General features: G+C 39.2%; 2 protein-coding genes and 1 non-coding gene across 5 annotated transcripts; 1 reads left to right on the top strand and 2 right to left on the bottom strand.

The window, feature by feature from the left end:
• Positions 1–75: 75 nt before the first annotated feature.
• POLR2K (RNA polymerase II, I and III subunit K) lies at positions 76–2,202 on the bottom strand. Of its 3 annotated transcripts, none has more exons than XM_037048279.1 (4): positions 2,124–2,202; positions 1,387–1,456; positions 961–1,053; positions 76–411 (listed from the first exon to the last, which is right to left on the bottom strand). In XM_037048279.1, exons 2-4 carry the CDS (start codon positions 1,445–1,447, stop codon positions 389–391), a joined length of 177 nt encoding a protein of 58 aa, XP_036904174.1. In that variant the 5' UTR covers positions 1,448–1,456; positions 2,124–2,202; the 3' UTR covers positions 76–388. The 3 variants fall into 3 exon arrangements, with proteins under 3 accessions (XP_036904174.1, XP_036904171.1, XP_036904175.1); XM_037048276.1 differs by having other exon boundaries at positions 2,091–2,187; XM_037048280.1 differs by having other exon boundaries at positions 2,120–2,143.
• Positions 2,203–6,644: 4,442 nt separating this feature from the next.
• Positions 6,645–16,811, top strand: FBXO43 (F-box protein 43). Its single transcript, XM_037047834.1, has 5 exons — positions 6,645–6,719; positions 8,589–10,066; positions 12,054–12,156; positions 16,124–16,327; positions 16,426–16,811. The coding sequence occupies exons 1-5, from the start codon at positions 6,645–6,647 to the stop codon at positions 16,672–16,674; spliced, it is 2,109 nt and encodes a 702-aa protein (XP_036903729.1). The 3' UTR covers positions 16,675–16,811.
• On the bottom strand, positions 7,487–7,620 carry LOC118989018 (small nucleolar RNA SNORA42/SNORA80 family). The gene has a single exon (XR_005066918.1). It is a non-coding gene; the product is annotated as a small nucleolar RNA SNORA42/SNORA80 family (small nucleolar RNA).
• Positions 16,812–17,879: the final 1,068 nt, after the last annotated feature.

Here is a 17,879-nt window from a genome sequence, read left to right as displayed (position 1 = left end):
ACACCAAACGATGTATGCACACTGACAGTAAGTGCATTGGTATATTCCATACAAAATGATGGTGAAGACTTTACAAACAGTTGATAGTATAAAACTTTATTTTTAACAAGGGCTTCGATGATTCCAGGGTTTGATTAAAAGTGTGGTTTGGGTGCACTTTCACCTTTTGTTTTATTGGATGACATAAACAATAAAATTAAATTACAAACAATGGAACAAAAAATTATTTCCTTACATAAACTATTAACAGATACCTAAATACAATATGGGCTTTAAAATGAAATCATATTTATATAGTTGTATTCATAAAGATAAGTATACTACTTGAATGCTATACATTAACAACAAATTCAAATGCAAACAAAGATATTTCTCTGAATTCCCTGTTTCATCGAGCATCAAAAACCACCACTATATTAAACTGAGTTAAGGAAAAAAAATTTTTTTAATTACATAGAAGACTGAATACTTCCAAGTCACTTTCTCTTTATAATAAACTAGTTTGTTGTTTAATCTAAAATGCACAAAAGGTATTCAACACTAGGACAATAACATTTTTTGAAAAACCATTTCAATTTTCATTAGCTGTCTTTCCATGATACAAAAGACCAATGCAAAGAAAAACACTAAAGCAATGTTAAAGGAGGTAACATTTGTATTTCTCCTTCTATAATTTAGTTTATCCATAAACTCAAGCTCATGAATGAGTACTCAAATAAAGAATCCCTTACAAATAGACGTATGAGAACCAAGATCAATTAGTATTAAGATTATACAGTATATGCCTCTACCCTGTCATACTGGTCCGTGAAAATTCTGATCATGTCTTTTTTTTTTGTAAGTAATCCAAACGTCATAAAATTACCATTTTTATCAGAAATTAGTCTTCTGACCATCAACCCAAGCATTATTCTTAATTTCCTCCTACTTCATATTTAGAAAGCATAGTTAAAAGGATACATCTTTTAGTCCTTTTCTTGTACATTATTCTGTATCCACATTCTCTGCATCTGATTGGATCCCTGGATTTTATTTCATTTTCTGTGTGACATTCTGGAAAAGAAAAGACATTAATTCAGCATCCAAAAGGAAAACATTATAGGCAAGCAAATTATCTTAACTATATTTTCCACCCAAAGCACTAAGATACACTCAATCTCAAGGGTATGTTGTTATTACCAATATACTAAGGGCGGGGGAAGCAAATCAAAGTTGGGACAAGCACTTTTTTTAGGAGAGAAGATGCAAACTTGAGAGACTTTTTATGGTTGCTAAAGTGTTTTGCTTTAATAACTTTAAAGACGAGTGAGTCATTTAAGCCAAAGAGAAAATGATATTTAAAAACGGAAGTAAAATACTTTTACTTTATTTAAGTGTGACTCCTACCTCCACAGATATATATCATTGGCTGCTGCTTTGGAGGTTGAACGTCCTTCTGGGTGTCCATTGTTAGTCCCTGAAATCAGAGATTGAAATTCTGAACAACTCAATGGGGTTCCTCGCAAATCCAACCAGCTCTCATTTTTCTCAGAGAACACTAAAAAGGTCCCAATTCCTAATCTATACTTTTTAAATCACTATGTATAGACCTGAAGGACGAAACAAATTTAAAAAAAAACCCACTACATATTATGAACGTACCCCCAAACTTGACACAATAATACACGTTATTTCATTTATACATGTTATTGCATTACAATTTTTAAAACTCGCCGAGGAGGCATTACTTTCGTTTTATAGATGAAGGAACCCACGTTTAAACAAGTTAATATGCGCGGGACTTTTTAGGAGGCAGAGGAATTCAGAACTGAGTGCAAAGCTCGCATTTTCACTTGGCACATGTCCTATTTTTCCAAACTTTGGCAGGAGACGGCCAAAAAAGTTTACCTCTCAACAGAACATGCGACCCGAAGATAAAGGAAGATTTATAAAATTCTGTAACTCTCAACTGCGAAACAGCTAAACTGGGAAAAAAAAAAACTAGCCAAAGGGTTAACACCATCTACTCTATCCCCAGACTTCCCCAACTCTGACCCAACACCGCAACTTTAAACGCCAAACGACTTCCCAGTGGTGGCCCAAATACCCAACCCCAAATCCCAATCACTCAACTCTTTACCCACTTAGCTTCCAGAAACTCCTTACTCGGCGTTTCCAAACAGACTGCGGTTCTCCAGTTGTGCTGTCGCCAACTTCCGGCGCTAGTCTGTGACGCAAGTGGGGTCTCCGCCCCTTCCGCCCCTCCTTCCCCCTTCCATTCCAAGGCGGGGTAAAGGTACCCGGATTGAGCACTGGCGGGAAAGCCGGGGATTTTGTGTATTGGGCTGTGGGTGAGAGTTCCTGTTTCGCTTTAACCTGTTTTCATTTCTCAGGAAAGCGAAGTAACAGTTCCTCAAGATTAACAAGATTTTTTTCTGACTAATGAAGTGGGTGAAAAGTAACACTTACAGGAGGGTAGAGGATTGGAGAGAAAGCGAAATGACAAGTACCCGTGAAATTCTAGGCTGACCGTTCCCCGGAGGAACACAAAAGAATCTGCTCCGCCGACTGTTTTCACGTAGAAAAGCACCTTTCAGGTTATGTTTTTCAGATTGTTTGTTTTCTATGCTGAGGCAGCAGAACAGCCGCTCCCCATCCTTCTCATAATTTTGTTTTTGCATTTCGACCCCTTCTTTCTTAGACTCCTGTTACCCTCTCAACCATTTCTTTTCCCGTTTTACAGCAAGGGCTGGCCTGAGGGTAACTACGCCAACTATTCCCCTTAAGCTAAGGGATTTTGGTAGCAGTAGCTGGCCACTGACCTCTTCCCGTCCCATAGAAAGGTGTGTTTTTTCAAAGACCGAAATTTCAGTGACAGTTGGGTTCACAATATTTACATTTGTTTGCTTTTCTTTCACAGTAGGTATTTTACTTGGAGAGAGAAGAAAATAAAGTTATTAAATTTTATTTTCAAACTTAACCAGTTAATCATTTTTAACAGGAAGCTAAACAACAAAACAAACAAGCAAAATATAACCAAAGACACTGAAATAGAGAACAGGCTGACAGTGACCAGAGGGGAGACGGGAGGGAATTTCAGGGGAAATAGGGGAGGGATTTAGAGGAACAAATATAAAGGATGCATGGACAACAACTAAGAAGGGTGGAAATGGGAGGGAGGGGGAGCACGGGGGTTGGTGGGATGGGATGGGAATAATAGAAAACTGTACTTGAAAAATAATTAAATAAATTTTAAAAAATTAAAAAAAGGAGAAGCGTTTTTCTCCCTTCCCTTTATTCAGTATGTCTGGTTTCTTCTTAAGCAGGCTATATTTTTTCCCCATCTTTCATTCAGCATGTGAGAACACTGGGCTTCACCTTTCATTTCCAGGAGGACTTCCAACGGGTTGCACCTCCACAGACCAGTTTGAGAGATTTCACTTGATCTTCCCGGTCTTCCTAGCTGCCAGTTTTTTTAATTTCCAGGGAAACGCTGTGGAGTTTCCCACTTTTTCCTCCAAAGATAGGCTAAAATAGAGCATAAATATTTTGACCATCGGCCCTCTTACAAAATAGCTGTCCTCTAGGTCAAGGTGAAGAATATTTAAATAAAGCAGTCAAAACAAGTTTCCTACAAGAAGTATGAGGTAATGAAGTATTACAAGTATGGAGTAATCCAGAAAGTGTAACTTGAATCATTGTATGCTGTCCTGGCTTCTGACTCTCCGGTTGAGGTAGCAACATGATTCTGGCCTGTAAGGTGGCCTATGGGGATCAGAATGGGTGATGCAGGTAGAATACAAATGGGTTTTGGACCCTGCAGAGGGGTAGGGTAATGACAAGTAGTAGAAAGATGATCTAAAATTTCAGCAAGAGTTCGTGTTTGATGCTAGTCCAAATCCAACACCCTCTTTCCTATCAGCAAGAACCAGTAGTTTTAAAAATATAATGGAACATGGTCAGTGGAAGCTATTATCAATGGTGACAGCCAACTTTGGAACACTTACTATGTGCCAAACATCAATTCATTTCCCTCCCTAATGAGAATATTTGTCCTGCCATTTTGGATACTAATACTTTTAACATCTTATAAAATGGTTATAGAGGTGCAACTTGCTAGTTTCCCAATGGATCTGTTTTCCTTTTTTTAATTCTTGAATGTGACGGTTTAAGTGTATCTGCATAGATTGAATGCCATGGTGATTGAAAACGTCAACCGGGTTGACGTTTGTCTTCCACTATGTCTAACCGGGTGGTCCCAAAAAGAAGCTTTAGATCTTGTGGAAAACATGGGTCTTAGAAACCCGCGTTTAGTAATGGGATGACACTCAATCCAGAAAGGGAAACAAAGAAGTCCTTCCCCAGGACCTTGAACCACCACCTGGCTGGGGCCCTCGAGAATTTTTTTTGTCTTTGCTTCAAACAAATCTCAGTTTCCAGCTATAACAAATTAGTTAGTTTTTCTAATGCTTCCAACTATTTCAATTTTTGTGATCTTGCGCGTTTTGTTTTGAGTTCGGAGTCCCCTGCTAACATCTTTTCGGTTGCCACTTGTCCTTCAAAATCCACCTCACTTTATGAAGTGAGCTCTGCCCCCACCCCTCTTTCTTTGTGCCACCACTGTTCCTCTATTTCACAGGTGGCAAACACAAGGCCCGTGGGCCGAATCCGGCCCTCCACCTTGTTTTATCCAGCCGGCACCTTGTTTCTACGTGGCTACAGCACCGAGCTCTTGCTTAACCGTTAAGGAGTAGTTACTCTTATATAGTACTAAAATTACATTTGGCCCTTTGAAGGCAACCATGAAGCTGATGTGGCCCCAGGTGAAAATGAGTGTGACATCCCTGTTCCACTTACTAGTGAGCTGCTTTGGAACAGTAACTGTATCTTACTCATCTTTGGATTTCCAGTACTCAAACCAGTAACTGGCAAGTAGTCAAAGCTCAATCATTGTTAGTGAGCTTGATTTTAGATATATGTCATTTGGGGTGACTAAGGGGCAATCAGATGGGGAAATGTCCAGTCAGAGGAGAGTGGCAGTAGCAGCTGCTATTGGCTTAAAAGTAATAGATGCAGCATGGAAGGTGAAGCACACAATGATAAAGTAAGGAATATGCGGAGGCAGGACACCTCATTTAGGGAATAGGCAGAGGAGAAACCTCCATAAAAGGGAGACTAGGAAGAAGCTGCCAAGGGCGGAGGAATGGAGCCTGGCATATAACAGGTGCCCAGTAAATAAGACATCAGTTTTAGATGCCTAAAAACTAGTCTTAATCCTGTCCAGGAATAAATACTATAACCAAGTTAGTCAGACTTTCAGATCTTAGCCTGTGTACATCTGTACTTCTCATCTAAAAGGGGTCTACTTGTAATCTGCTTTTTAGACTTGATTATCTTCAAGTGACTATTCCGCTTTGTTACTTTTAATGACTTCCACTGTAGGACCTGTTAACTTTTCTATATAACGCTCCCCAAGGTGAGAATGAGAGGAAGAGCCTACAAGATGGGGAACCCCCCCGCGGTGCTTTGGCTGGGGGTGAAAGGGTGGGCGGGAGAGGACCAGATCCCCTGCAAAGGCTGGGGCGGGGCCTGCGTGGCGCATGGTAGCCAGTGGGGGCGCTGTGGAGCTGGAGGAAGGGGCGGGGTGGGGCGGGGCGGTTACTCGGGGCGGGCAGTTCAAACCCTAGGAGGGAAATGCTGCGGCCCCACGCGAACTTGGCGTGGGGGTTGCCATAGCCGGGTCTCCCTGGGGGCGAGGCCGTAGCTCCTCCTCGGCGTCCCGGGCACCGTTGCCTTTCTATTCTCCGGCCCGTCTGCCTCGGCTCCCCTGCCGGCCCAGCGGCCCGGTCGGTGCGGCGGCCCCTCGGTCTCCCTTGGACCGGAGCGGGGGTGGGGGGTCCAGGTGTGTGCGTGCCTCCGGTCGTCCCCCGGCCTCGCGCCCCACTTTGCTTTCCAGGTGCTGGGGCTAGAGAGGCGCCTCAAAGCCTTCCACAGCACTCGCTCCGCTCCAGGTGACACCCACCCAGACTCGGCCTGTTGGTGGCTTTCCGGGCCCGGAGCCCTGGCGGCCCAGCCTCCCCTCCCCTCCAGCCAGGCCGCGGAAGGTCGGGCAGCGACGCCGCGCTGAGACCGTTACCCACCCANCCCGGCCTCGCGCCCCACTTTGCTTTCCAGGTGCTGGGGCTAGAGAGGCGCCTCAAAGCCTTCCACAGCACTCGCTCCGCTCCAGGTGACACCCACCCAGACTCGGCCTGTCGGTAGCTTTCCGGGCCCGGAGCCCTGGCGGCCCAGCCTCCCCTCCCCTCCAGCCAGGCCGCGGAAGGTCGGGCAGCGACGCCGCGCTGAGACCGTTACCCACCCACCCGTGCGCGGGGAGCACCTCGAGGATGGACGGCGGCTCCTCGGCTTTCACTGCACTTCCAGGAGCCCGACTTTGAGAAGTTTTCCCAGTTCCGAGACTAGCTGGAGAAAATAAGGATATTAAAATTCCCGTTGTCGGAAAAGCTGAAGGAAATTCGATGTGATTGAGGCCTTCCCAAGTGTTAGAAATAATTCCTGCAACATGTACTTTCCGTACTCTTCAAACGTTAGCAGTCACCGTGCTGCCGCGCAGTTCAATTAATTGTTCAAACTAAAGTTTTCTCTTTAAGTGGTCTTTCTTTGACATGAATTTTAAAGGCAAAGTGAGATTTTCTTGTTTGGAAGGCTGCATAACTTTGACATCTAAAAGCTCAAGATTTTACTGATGGTAAGACTTTCCACATTAACAGATGAAGGAAATTTGGTTTTAATACAGTTAAAAACTAAGTATTTGACAAGAGCTTTTTCTTTTCTTTTTTTTAAACAGCATTGTAGAGATAAGTGTTTCCAACCCTTTATCAAGAATCTGGTGTCAAAAACTGAATATCGAAGAGGCTTGTTTGATTCACCATTGAACTGTTGAATCAGTAAAATTAAGTAGGTCAATGGGCATTCCATTATTTGGCATGAATAATTTGAAATGATTTAAAAATTCGTTTTGAAGAACCAAGTTTTGTTTGAGACCAATTTTGTACGGTAGTGGGAAGAGAAACATGTTGACAACAGAGACAGCACGTTTGAGACAACTTCAAATGTATAGGAAAATGTATAGGACAGGAAAAAATTAGTTTTTGTGTGTGTTTATAACGAGTAGCCTATGGCTTCTAAGGGCAGGGGATGATATGTGCATCCTGTGTTTCTAACAATTTGCATCCCCAAATTCTAGCACGGTGAGACACCTGGTGGTAGAGTAGTGGAATAGTCACATTTGTTTTAACTATACAACGATTCCTTCACTTAATTTTAGCAAATGACACGAGTGAAAACTGTTACTTAAGAGAATGATTCTCAGAGACGGGGAGACATTCGTGGTCGCAGGTGAAATTTTAAAACACTCTCTATCTTATTAACATTTTGAAAACAAAGATTGTTTAAAAACAAATTAGAAGTTATAGAAAGCAAAGTTGATAGTCTTTTTTTTTTTTCACACTGTACAACCCCCTTCAGTGCTCACAGCCCACAGAGGAGGCTGGGCAATGGTTCAAGGCTGCAGTTTACTCTGGCATGGGTACACTATGAGAGGCCCACAGGGAAGGGCCCACCATAAATCCATTACCATGCTCCAAAGTTGATAGTCTTGACTGGTAAGCATGTATAGAAGATTGCAGTGATTCTCAGGATCCGAGGGGCTCTAGATCAGAGGGAAATGTGTGGAATTTACTAGATGGGAATATACGCTGAAAGACACAGATACTTTGCCAGGTAATGATGATCTTCCAATGATCATTATATCATAAAGAAACCATTTCCTTTTGTGGTTAGCTTAGCAATTTAAAAAACCTTCAGGCATTCAAATATTTATCTGATATGACTTAGGCATAAATAAATTACTTTCCTATTATAGCCTAGATATATCTTGCCAGGATTTTTTAATACAGAAGAATCGAATTTGGTCTGGAGAAAACTTTGAAAAATTGACAGAAGTTTTAGTATCCTTTGAATAATCTGGAGAAATATCGGAAACAATGATAAATTATCTTTGCTTCCTTCGAGTTAAAATTTAATTTGAGTTTCTACAAAGAAGGAATGTGATGATACTGTTGAAAAAATTAAGGAGTAAAGTATTTGCTAGTGTCATTCCTTACAAATATAATTACTGAGTCACATTTCTTCTTTAAGTAATTTACTTGAATTCTTTACTTGGAATTTCAAGAACATTATAAAGGATGGATTTCCCACAAATAGTTGTATTTTAGTGCTGTTGTACTTTAGTGCTGTTAAAATCTAAGGTAATTAAATAATGTAAAAATGATGCTGCCAGGTTTTTTCTCCTCAAGCGTAGTTCAAGAAAATACTTGTGCATGGTGCTTAGACTATGTTTAGTCAGGTCAAAAGAAATATACTTTTATTGTCAAGTATAATAAAGTCAAAGTTTATTATACTTGACAATAAGAAAGTTAAGTATAACTTTTATTGTCATATAATTTTCATTATTATCTGTATTCATAACATATAATGTATTTGGTATAAGCTGCCAGGCTATGCATTTTAAAAGAAGAATAAAATTTGTTTTCACTTTTTGTGAACAGATTCTGAAGATGTCAGACAGGCATTCAGGTCAGGCTGGAACTGGAGCAGGAAATGAGGTGGTTTCTCCTACTGTCAATTTCAAGGACTGCAGCCTGAGAGATTTTTGTTCCACATCTTCCTCTCAAGATAGTGGTTACAGTGAGTTGTTGAAATCTTGCAGCTTGGATAGTACAGATAAAGAATTTTTTGAAAACACGGGAAAAGGCCCAACATTAAACTATGAGCATCCTGAAACCTCAAGTCTGGGTTTAATACATCCTTTAGAGACCCCTACTCAAAAAAAGAGATTTGTCTTTGCTAGGAAGGAAGTGGATAATGAACCCCTGGAACTTTGTGAAACTCCTAAACTCAGTATGAAAAAATGTTTACTGCGCAGAAGGCTGGATGTATCTTTCTCTCTTCTCAAGCAAGACTTCGAATCACAAAGTAGTTCTCTAGAAAGTAGTATAAGCCAAGTTCTCAACCTAGAGAAAAATTTTCCAAGCAGTGCTTCAGGTTCTCCAAGGCAAAATAATCTTAGTGCTTTAGTTACTAGCACTTTGAAAACAGAAGAAGTGACTACCAGCAGTCAAAAATTGAGACTTAATTTTTCTCAACACAAGGCTTCCACAGTTGATGACTCCAAAGATGACTGTAGCCTGTTTGAAGTTGAATGTATATCTCCGATTCAGGGCAATACTTTTAAAGACTTTATCACTCATGACTTTAGTGATAGTAGCCTATGCATTAATGATGAGAACACATATCCTGAGCTTCTGGGCTCCTCTAGGAGTGGAACAACTTGTGAAACAGATGAGGATATATTTGTGACTCCAATAAGTAACCTCGTAGCCAACATTAAATTTAAGGCAAGTGAAAGACTTTCTCCATCTGAAGCAAGAGGCAATATTTCAACACCTGAAGACAGTGGTTTTAACTCACTTTGCTTCGATAAATCAGAAGATTCCCTCTCAGACCAGGAGAGTTCTTTTCAAGAACTCCAAAAACATAAGGGAACTCTCAAAGTGAGAGACACCATAAGAAAGTCAAGGCGCCTGGGAAGGTTGAGAAGACTGTCCACCCTTCGGGAGCAAGGCTCACAATCCGAGACAGAAGAGGAAAACCAGATCATCCATTCAGCCTCTGAAACAACACCAGCAGCTGCTTCAGACATCTCAGGGAGTCAGCCCAGCAGTGACAGTCAGAGTGCGGATTTGATTTTAGGCTTTAAGAATTTTTCAAACACCCCAGCCTTGGAATTAGTGCATGAGCTCTTTATGAAAAACAAAAGGAAAAGGTTCCAGCACAATAGTGCTCATGAATTCTTAGAAGACAGGGATGGGGGGAAAATAGCTGTGCTGCAGTGTGTACTTGCAGGACTAATTGGCAAGAAAATGGGTATAGAAAAACTGGACATCTTAACAGAGTTAAAATACAGAAATTTAAAGCATATTCTTGCAGTGGTTTTAGACTCCTTGACTGCAGAAAGCCTATGCAGGTAAGAAATAATTTTTTTTTCTGAAATAAAATGGCCTCTTACCACTTTTAAGGTGGAAGTGTTTCTATGAGCTGAGTAGTCATCCAGTTTTTTCATTTTATTTTGTTATCTCTATCTTTGGTTGTCTTATACCTTATCAAAAATGGTCTAGTGAACTTCCTGATAGAGTTTACTAATATACTTCCTTACACTTAAAAGCCTGCTTCAGAAGCCACACTATAGTTGTCTTCGGGACACAGTTCATGTCCCTATCATTTGGAAGGAGAGTTTATAAAAGTTGAACTTCAGACTTTCAAGATGGCAAGCTTTATTCCATGAAAGTTACTTAATGATTTGTTTAGTAGTTCACATTCTGTTGTCAGATTGCAAATTGGAGTAAAGTTATGATACTTGGTCATAAGTAAGGTAAAGCATTATGGTGACTAAGGAATGACAACATACAAAGGATGTCATTTAGTTACTGAAGTTTTAGAATCCAAGAACAATGGTTAGCTTTCATTGAGGTTTGGTCTTTGCAGAGACCAAGGGAATGTGGATTCCTTCATTTTAATTGTTAACACAGAAGTGGAAGTTAATTACTTTTAGGAATTTCAAGGAATTAGAAACTGAAGGATTCGTGATCATGGATTTCAGTGTACTGAGTGCTACTACATAACTAAAGAGAAACTCGGACATTTAGGACTATTGAGGGTGGCTTACCAGGGTTACAAAGACTCAACTGAGACTGTGTTCATACGGGCAACTCTGGGGAGTCACAGGACTATCAGAAGAAGAGACCCTGGCAAGGCCTAACTAGGAAGGAAGGGAGTCAGGTGGAACAGCATTTCTGCGAGGATGTTTGGGGGAGGACATGCAGGAAAGTTAGTGAACCTCTTTTTTGATAGGGATATGTCAAGAGTTTGGATCATAGAGTCCTTGCTATTTTTATGGCCACATTAATTCTACTATAGCCTTTCTTCACCTTTCTCCCATAAATTAATTATAGGCTATTGCAGAGAATTATAGAATTTCATAGCTGGAAGTGAGGTATCTAGTCCAATACTGTATTTTGAAGAAGTTAAGTGATCGAACAATAGTCACTCAAGCGTGAAATTATTGTTCAAGATAGAAAAAGCAAGTCAGAGGAGGACATAAAATAGATCCAGTTATACAACTGAGCCTTCTGATTTCTAATCTAGAATTTTCCTACAAACTTATTGAGGTATAAAGTCTTTCTGAGTAGACTTGATCAGAAATGTACTTGGTCTAACCTAAGTAGGATAATGAACAGATTAGCGTAATTACATGTGTATTCCCATTAAACATGTTCAAATGAGATAAATATTGGAAAATGGCTGAGATATAAGAATTTTATTTTTACATGCTGGAGTATCCGGATACTGACCAGTTAAAATAAAAACTTAGATGATGCTTTTGGGTGCTCATTTGAAGTTGTTGATATTCAGTCATATTTCAATAACTACCTCTCCTGCCCAGTGCTGTAAATGTGTAGTATTTGTGCTGCAGGATGTATGTACAGTGTTAGTGGTGTCCATTCTTGGTGATTTGAGACTATGGTTAGTTGAAATATCGGTGGCAAACAGCCAATCTGCAGTTTATTTCTTCTCAATGAATGGGTGACTTTCTGCCTGCTCCTATTCATCAGTCTGCTATAAGATACACGTACCAGTTTAGGGAGAGGCAATGCAACTGAAGCAACCATGGCAGCTGGAAGAGCAGTAGTGTTGACAACTCAGGTATTGACCTGGGCCCTCCTTACATGTGACTTTGTTTTTCAATGGTCTTTGAGTAATTATTTAAATCAGAGTCATAGAAACACTGGATTAACAGCTGAAGGATTACTTTTCTTACAGATTACAGTAAGTCATATTTTTAATATGTATTTTTAGGTTTGAATTTACTGTCCAAAATGAAGAATTTTCTTATAAATTGCCATATGCAGAAAATGTTAATATATACAATATAAGGACTGATCTTTTTGTTATAGCGCTTGGAAAGTGAGCAGAAATTGGCGTGAAATTATTGTTCAAGATAGAAAAGCTAATCAGAGGAGGAAATTTTATATCACGCAAATGAAAACAGATTCTGAGGTAACATATATAATACTTTTCTAAAGTACATTTTAAAATGTAAATATGTAATAATCCCATATTGCTGTACAACCTAATTTGGTTTTCCTTTCTTTTACCCTTTTCCACTCAGCAAACATTCACTCATAAGCTCTGTGCTTTTCCCAAGCTCCATTTCCTTCGGGACTGTGAGTTGAGTAGACTACTTAGCTCCACTAGCATATTGTTTTATGTGCCCTTAGCAGTATTCGAATGTCAGTGATGTGCTGGATCCAGTTCATAATTAGATATTCTTATAGCATTTTTTAAATTTAATTCTTTTTTTCATTAATTTTAGAGAGAGGGAGGAAGGGAGTGAGAGATAAACATCAATTTGTTGTTTCACTTATGCATTCATTGATTGCTTCTGGTACATGCCCTGACCAGAGATTGAACTCCCACCTTTGGTGTACTGGGATGGCACTCTAACCAACTGTGCTACCCAGGCTTTTTTTTTTTTTTTTTTTTAGTCTTTTAAGTGGAATTATGTGCCAGTTACTTAGATTACAATGGTGAACATTTCTGACACAGTTCCTGCTCTCTTGGAGCTCATACCTTATGGGTGATACAAGTAGGAGAAGGCCAGAGTTCATTCTGTGGATACTTGGGCATCAAGAGAAGGCTTTCAGAAAAAGTGCATCTCAGCTGAGACCAGAATGATCACTCAACAGCGAGCCAGGTGAAGACAGGGACTAGTGTTTCAGTGAAGCAATAGCATGTATGAAGGCCTGGAGGTGAGTGAGCATGGCAGAGTACTACTGGTAAAGCATTGTAGACTTGTATTTCTATGAAGATTTGAGGTCCAGGTTTGAAGCTACAAGAAAAATCCTGTAGAAGCTGATTCTTCTCAGGAATGCTACTTGCTGTAATAGGTATCCGATGACGCTGGCACCCATATTTCTTGTATGTTTCACTTTTAGACATTTCTTAAGCATCAGTATCAAAAGAAACTCAGAGTTCACCCCTTTATTCTTGTTCTAGTAAAAAGTATTTAATAACATATTAAAGGAAATTTCTAATTTCATTAAATATAATAATTGAGGTGAAGCATGGCATAAAACAAACAGGAACACCCAGGTTCAGACTGGTGGGTTTTTCATTACAATGAAATATTAGGGACTGCTTTTAACTAAAACATTGTCTTTTTATTTTACTTTAAAGAAAAGTTTGACCTTCTCACTTGTAATGAGTTGCCTTACAATTTATTCACAGCTCCTGGCAACTTCCGGCCACAGCTGCCAGCTTTGGGAGCTTACAATAGTGAAGGTATTAATTGCCTTCCTAACATATCTTTTTAGAGTGCCGTCCTACATACTAACGATAGACTTAGAAAACAATTTTTTAAAGACAGAATCTATTAATATTAAACTTTTAGCCCCGTATACTTTTTACACCTTACAAAGAACAAACCCGGGTTTGTGCTTGGCCACCTTTCAGGTAATTCTAAATAAAATAGAATATCTGTGTAGCCTAGCCACCATTTTTTTAAACCTTGGTTTCTTAAAGGTTTCCCTTACTTAAATTTTTTTCCCTTATTTTGGTTTGCTTTTAATTTTTTTCAAAGTAAAAGAAATACATGGTTAAAAGAGGCAAATTGGGCAATGAGGCTTATAACAAAACACATTTTCCTGCTCTATGGCTTTCCAGAGCAGATTCTTCTCTATTGAGGCAATCATTTTCAACTCTTTCGTTGTTCCTTTTGATATTTGCATCCACATTTCTAAATAGAAGGCCTGTACTGCCATTTCTCTGCATTTTTCTACAGATATTTTTTGTTCTCTAACCTCTCACCACTACTACTGCTACTACCTACCCGCCCCACCCCCACCGAATACCTTTCTCCCTTTCTCCTGTCTCAATGAATATGACTGTGCCATGTGGGAGTGAGTCAGAATTAGGTGCTGACACTATGAAGACTGTTAAGAGGATTATGACTTTTGGCAGCTATAATGTGCAGTACACTACGACTAGACCTTTTTTCCTTATATAACTTTTTCCCCCAGAGTCAATAACTACCCAGTTTCTTTCTTTTTTGCTTAGTGTTTCTCTACACAGGTCCCTGATTCATCTTCTATTATCCACCAGAACTGGAAATCTCCTCTGTGTAAGTCCAAACATATCAGGTATTCTACCTGTTCCTTCTGTTCCTCAGAGACATTGTTCCTGGTGTCCCTCTTATTCTAATATGTGTTGCTTTCTACCTGAGCTATCCTAATGTATCATTAACTGAAGCAAAATTACAAAGCCAAGTCGTTAGGTGGTTTTCCTCACACTTGTGTAGCATCCCTGAAAACTCCTTGTGTGTGAAAATTACAAGGCACAGAGCAGCTACGCGCAATAGCATCTCAGCTTTATGTGTGCTTTCCAGCGGTGGGAATGAACATTGCACCTGGAATTCTGCACCTTTCCTACTGCATTTCTTAATTTACTGTATCCTGCACTGTATTTTATAATCGTGGAGATGAGCGACCCTGAGGTGACTCCACTCGCATATTTAAATGTTTTGTGGTAGCATGTTGATGACTGTGTTTCAGAAAATTTTAGTGCTCACAAACATGTGCCCTTGCTAACTGCTTTGCCTTGTATTGTTCAGAGCTGGTTGTATGCATGTCAAGCTCCGGGAGAACAGGGATTAGACTGTGTTATTCAGTTGGCATCTTAGGCATGCCATAAATATTTGTTAAATGAATGCATGTTTCTTCTGTGGCTGAAATTTGCTTCAACATCATATCTCTATCCACTATTTTGGTTCATGCACACTGTTTACCAACTTCATTGAAACCCATTGAGATTTTAGCATGCTGTTGTGTCATGTGCTTATGGCCTAGACTGCAAACCATTTATGCAAATGTGATATAGAAATGTATTGAGAGTCCTTGAAAAAGTTCGACTGTATTTATTCTAATTTCTGAAAACCAATACTCATCCATTACATGTGTGCATATGTTGTTAAACTATTAATCACATAATTGTTCATGACCAGCTAACTTCATTTCCTATGTTTATCCTACCATGATTTCTCAGGTTTTAGGTCTCCGCACTGCTAGGAGCCAACTTGGCTAAGGGGGACTCTCAGGGGACAGGCCACAATTATACTTGGACACATGAGGAAATTCACTTGCAGTTCATTTTATTTTCTTAATTGGTTAAGAATGGCAAGTTGTTTTTAAAAACACTTTTTTTAAATCAACTTTAACAGAATAGGATTACTCATTGAAACTATTTCTTGGCTGTATATTTGAGTGCTGTAGAAATCCAGTTCAGATAAGAGTGATTTCTTTGTCTCCTTTTAAAATATGAAACTGTTTGAAATGTAATGGTAAAAATGAATCAAGTATTTACAATTATTGCAAAAAGCAGCCAAACCAATTGGTGTCATGGTCTAACCAGGCCCATTCTTTTGATATGTGGCAAAGGTAAGAACCCTTCAAAGAATTTCATGATATCCCATAGCAAACTTTACAAAGGATTCATCCCTTCTTAGATGTTAGCTTAACCTGGGTTGGCAGGCTCCAGTCTGTGGTCGAAATCCTGTCCATCACCTGTGTTATTAAATTAAGTTGTATTGGAACTCAGCCCTGCTCTCTCATTTACATACCTCTGCAGCTGCTTTTGCTAAAACAGCAGTTGAGTAGCTGTGGCTGGCCTGAGAAGTGTGGAGTATATACTATCTGGCTCTTTTCAGAAAAAAGCTGCCAACTCATGTCTTAAATAAAAAAATAACCAATCATTCAAACTGAAAGCTAACATTTATTTTTAAATTTGTAATATGTATTTCTTTGACTTTTAAATGTTAGGTGAGAGAAAACATTTTTTTCTAAAAGGGAATGGTTTAGGGAGAAAATTCTAGTGGTGTGAAACCACTTCTAAACACTTAAATACACACACATCAGAAAGCTGTCCTAGAACTTGTGACATTACAGTATTGACCCCTCTTTCTTTTACACAGCAAGCCATATTAAATGTGCAGGATGCTGCCACTCGGCTTCATCTTTTAAATCGATCAGCTTTAAGATCTGTACAAGCTCAGGCTAGGACACCAGGTTCTCAGAAAGAACAAGGTTCAACATTGTCTCCTTGGGGTGAAGTTTTGACACCTATAGCAAGCTCTTCAGTTACTCACTCACACAGTAAACAGGAAGAATATGTTAAGGTGAGTATTAGGTTGTTAGAAATAGATATTTACAGAGTTTAAAACAAAGTGATTCTCTATATGAAACTAGAAGATTTGGATATATGCTTTTACTGCAGGTTGCCAAAACACTTTTTAATGATGAAGCATTAAAACCTTGCCCAAGGTGCCAATCCCCTGCTAAGTACCAGCCATACAAGAGAAGGGGGCTGTGCAGCCGCACGGCCTGCGGCTTTGACTTTTGCGTGTTGTGTCTCTGTGCTTATCATGGGTCGGAAGAATGTAGTCGAGGAGCAGCAGGTCCAAGAAATAGAAAGGATGCTCTTCCAGGAAGTGCCCAGAGTAAGCGGAATTTAAAGCGCCTCTAAAGAGACTTTCCATGTAAAAGAAGCATTCCCCAAGCAATGTTTAGTCTGACTTAAAATTATGAATATTTCGAAAGCATGCAAATTCCCCATTAATGACAGATGATGATTTATTTCCTGTTTTGTATATATTATAACCCATATTATTATATGTTTTCTTTAAGGTGGTGAATTTTGAAATAATTTTATTTAACTATGTCACCTTTACCCATTTTAATAACTTAATGTTTTTAAATAAAGAATTTTCAATGTTATCACATATATGTATTTAACTATTTCATGTAATATTTAAGAATTGTGCATTTCATCACTATGTGCTGAAATGTTCTTTAATGACTTTTTAAAAGTAGTTTTTCAAATAATATTTACAATTTTGAACTTGAGATAAATGGTCTTATAGATTTAGAAAATGAGTATTTGAAATGAAGTACAAATAAAATGTTTTCAGAAGTTCTATTGAATTTATGATTTCAAGCTTTCTCTTAATTTGGTGAGTGTCCTACTTGGGTAGGCTTCTGGCTAAATAAAATTTGTTTAAAACTCATAACTAAAAAGATATAAAAAGTAAATTATTAGACATATATGGTTATTTATAATGGGAATCTTAGTCAATATGTCACACATTTCATGTTAGTACTTTTTTAAATTCCAAAACTATATTCACAGATTTCATTTGTTTGTTCTAGCCCAGGTATCAATATTGTGACAAATATGGGCTGGTTGGAAAAGATAAGATTTTTTAAAATAAGAATATTTATTAAATTGTTTATGATGTACCTCTTTCTAAAACTGACTTGAATTGCATATTCATAGAACAGTAGCAAGAAAAAGATAAGTTCTATTGTTGAACAAATTACTAAACCTGGTGGAAAATTTGAAAGTAGTTTAATAATTTCTTTGCTTGTGTTCATGTAACTGATGTGTGTACATGTCTGTGTACATGTAAGGGGGGGTCTGGCCAGATTGCTGGGGGGCTGGGAGAAACCCTATGTGGTGCAAGAGGCTGTCCCCCACCCGAGAGCAGGGAGGGGTTGGAGGAAATCCCAAGATTGTGGATGGAAGTATCAGCCCAGAGAGAGCCAGCACTTCCCTAGAGAAGGAAGGGACCCTGAGAGGGGCTGGGAAGTGCTAAAGGCAGGATCAAAACAAGAGTTGGGTGTAATTCCATAGCCCCAAAGTAAACAAAAAAGCGGCTTGTGACACCACTT

The sequence above is a fragment of the Sturnira hondurensis genome, unplaced genomic scaffold, assembly GCF_014824575.4.
Source record: "Sturnira hondurensis isolate 20B ecotype Veracruz unplaced genomic scaffold, ASM1482457v3 Scaffold0006413, whole genome shotgun sequence".
Taxonomy (NCBI): Eukaryota; Metazoa; Chordata; class Mammalia; order Chiroptera; family Phyllostomidae; genus Sturnira; species Sturnira hondurensis.
The sequence above is the reverse complement of the archived record's forward strand: the minus strand, read 5'-3'. Positions and strand labels throughout refer to the sequence as shown.

Excerpts from the sequence above, each read along its gene's own strand:
- FBXO43 (XM_037047834.1), top strand. The coding sequence starts at position 6,645 with ATGAATTTTAAAGGCAAAGTGAGATTTTCTTGTTTGGAAGGCTGCATA. Across the intron at positions 10,067-12,053 it reads ACTGCAGAAAGCCTATGCAG|CGCTTGGAAAGTGAGCAGAA; the intron begins GTAAGAAATAAT and ends TTTTTGTTATAG. Across the intron at positions 16,328-16,425 it reads AACAGGAAGAATATGTTAAG|GTTGCCAAAACACTTTTTAA; the intron begins GTGAGTATTAGG and ends CTTTTACTGCAG.
- POLR2K (XM_037048279.1), bottom strand. The coding sequence starts at position 1,447 with ATGGACACCCAGAAGGACGTTCAACCTCCAAAGCAGCAGCCAATGATA. Across the intron at positions 1,054-1,386 it reads AATGATATATATCTGTGGAG|AATGTCACACAGAAAATGAA; the intron begins GTAGGAGTCACA and ends TTTCTTTTCCAG. Across the intron at positions 412-960 it reads CAAGAAAAGGACTAAAAGAT|TGGTGGTTTTTGATGCTCGA; the intron begins GTATCCTTTTAA and ends AGTTTAATATAG.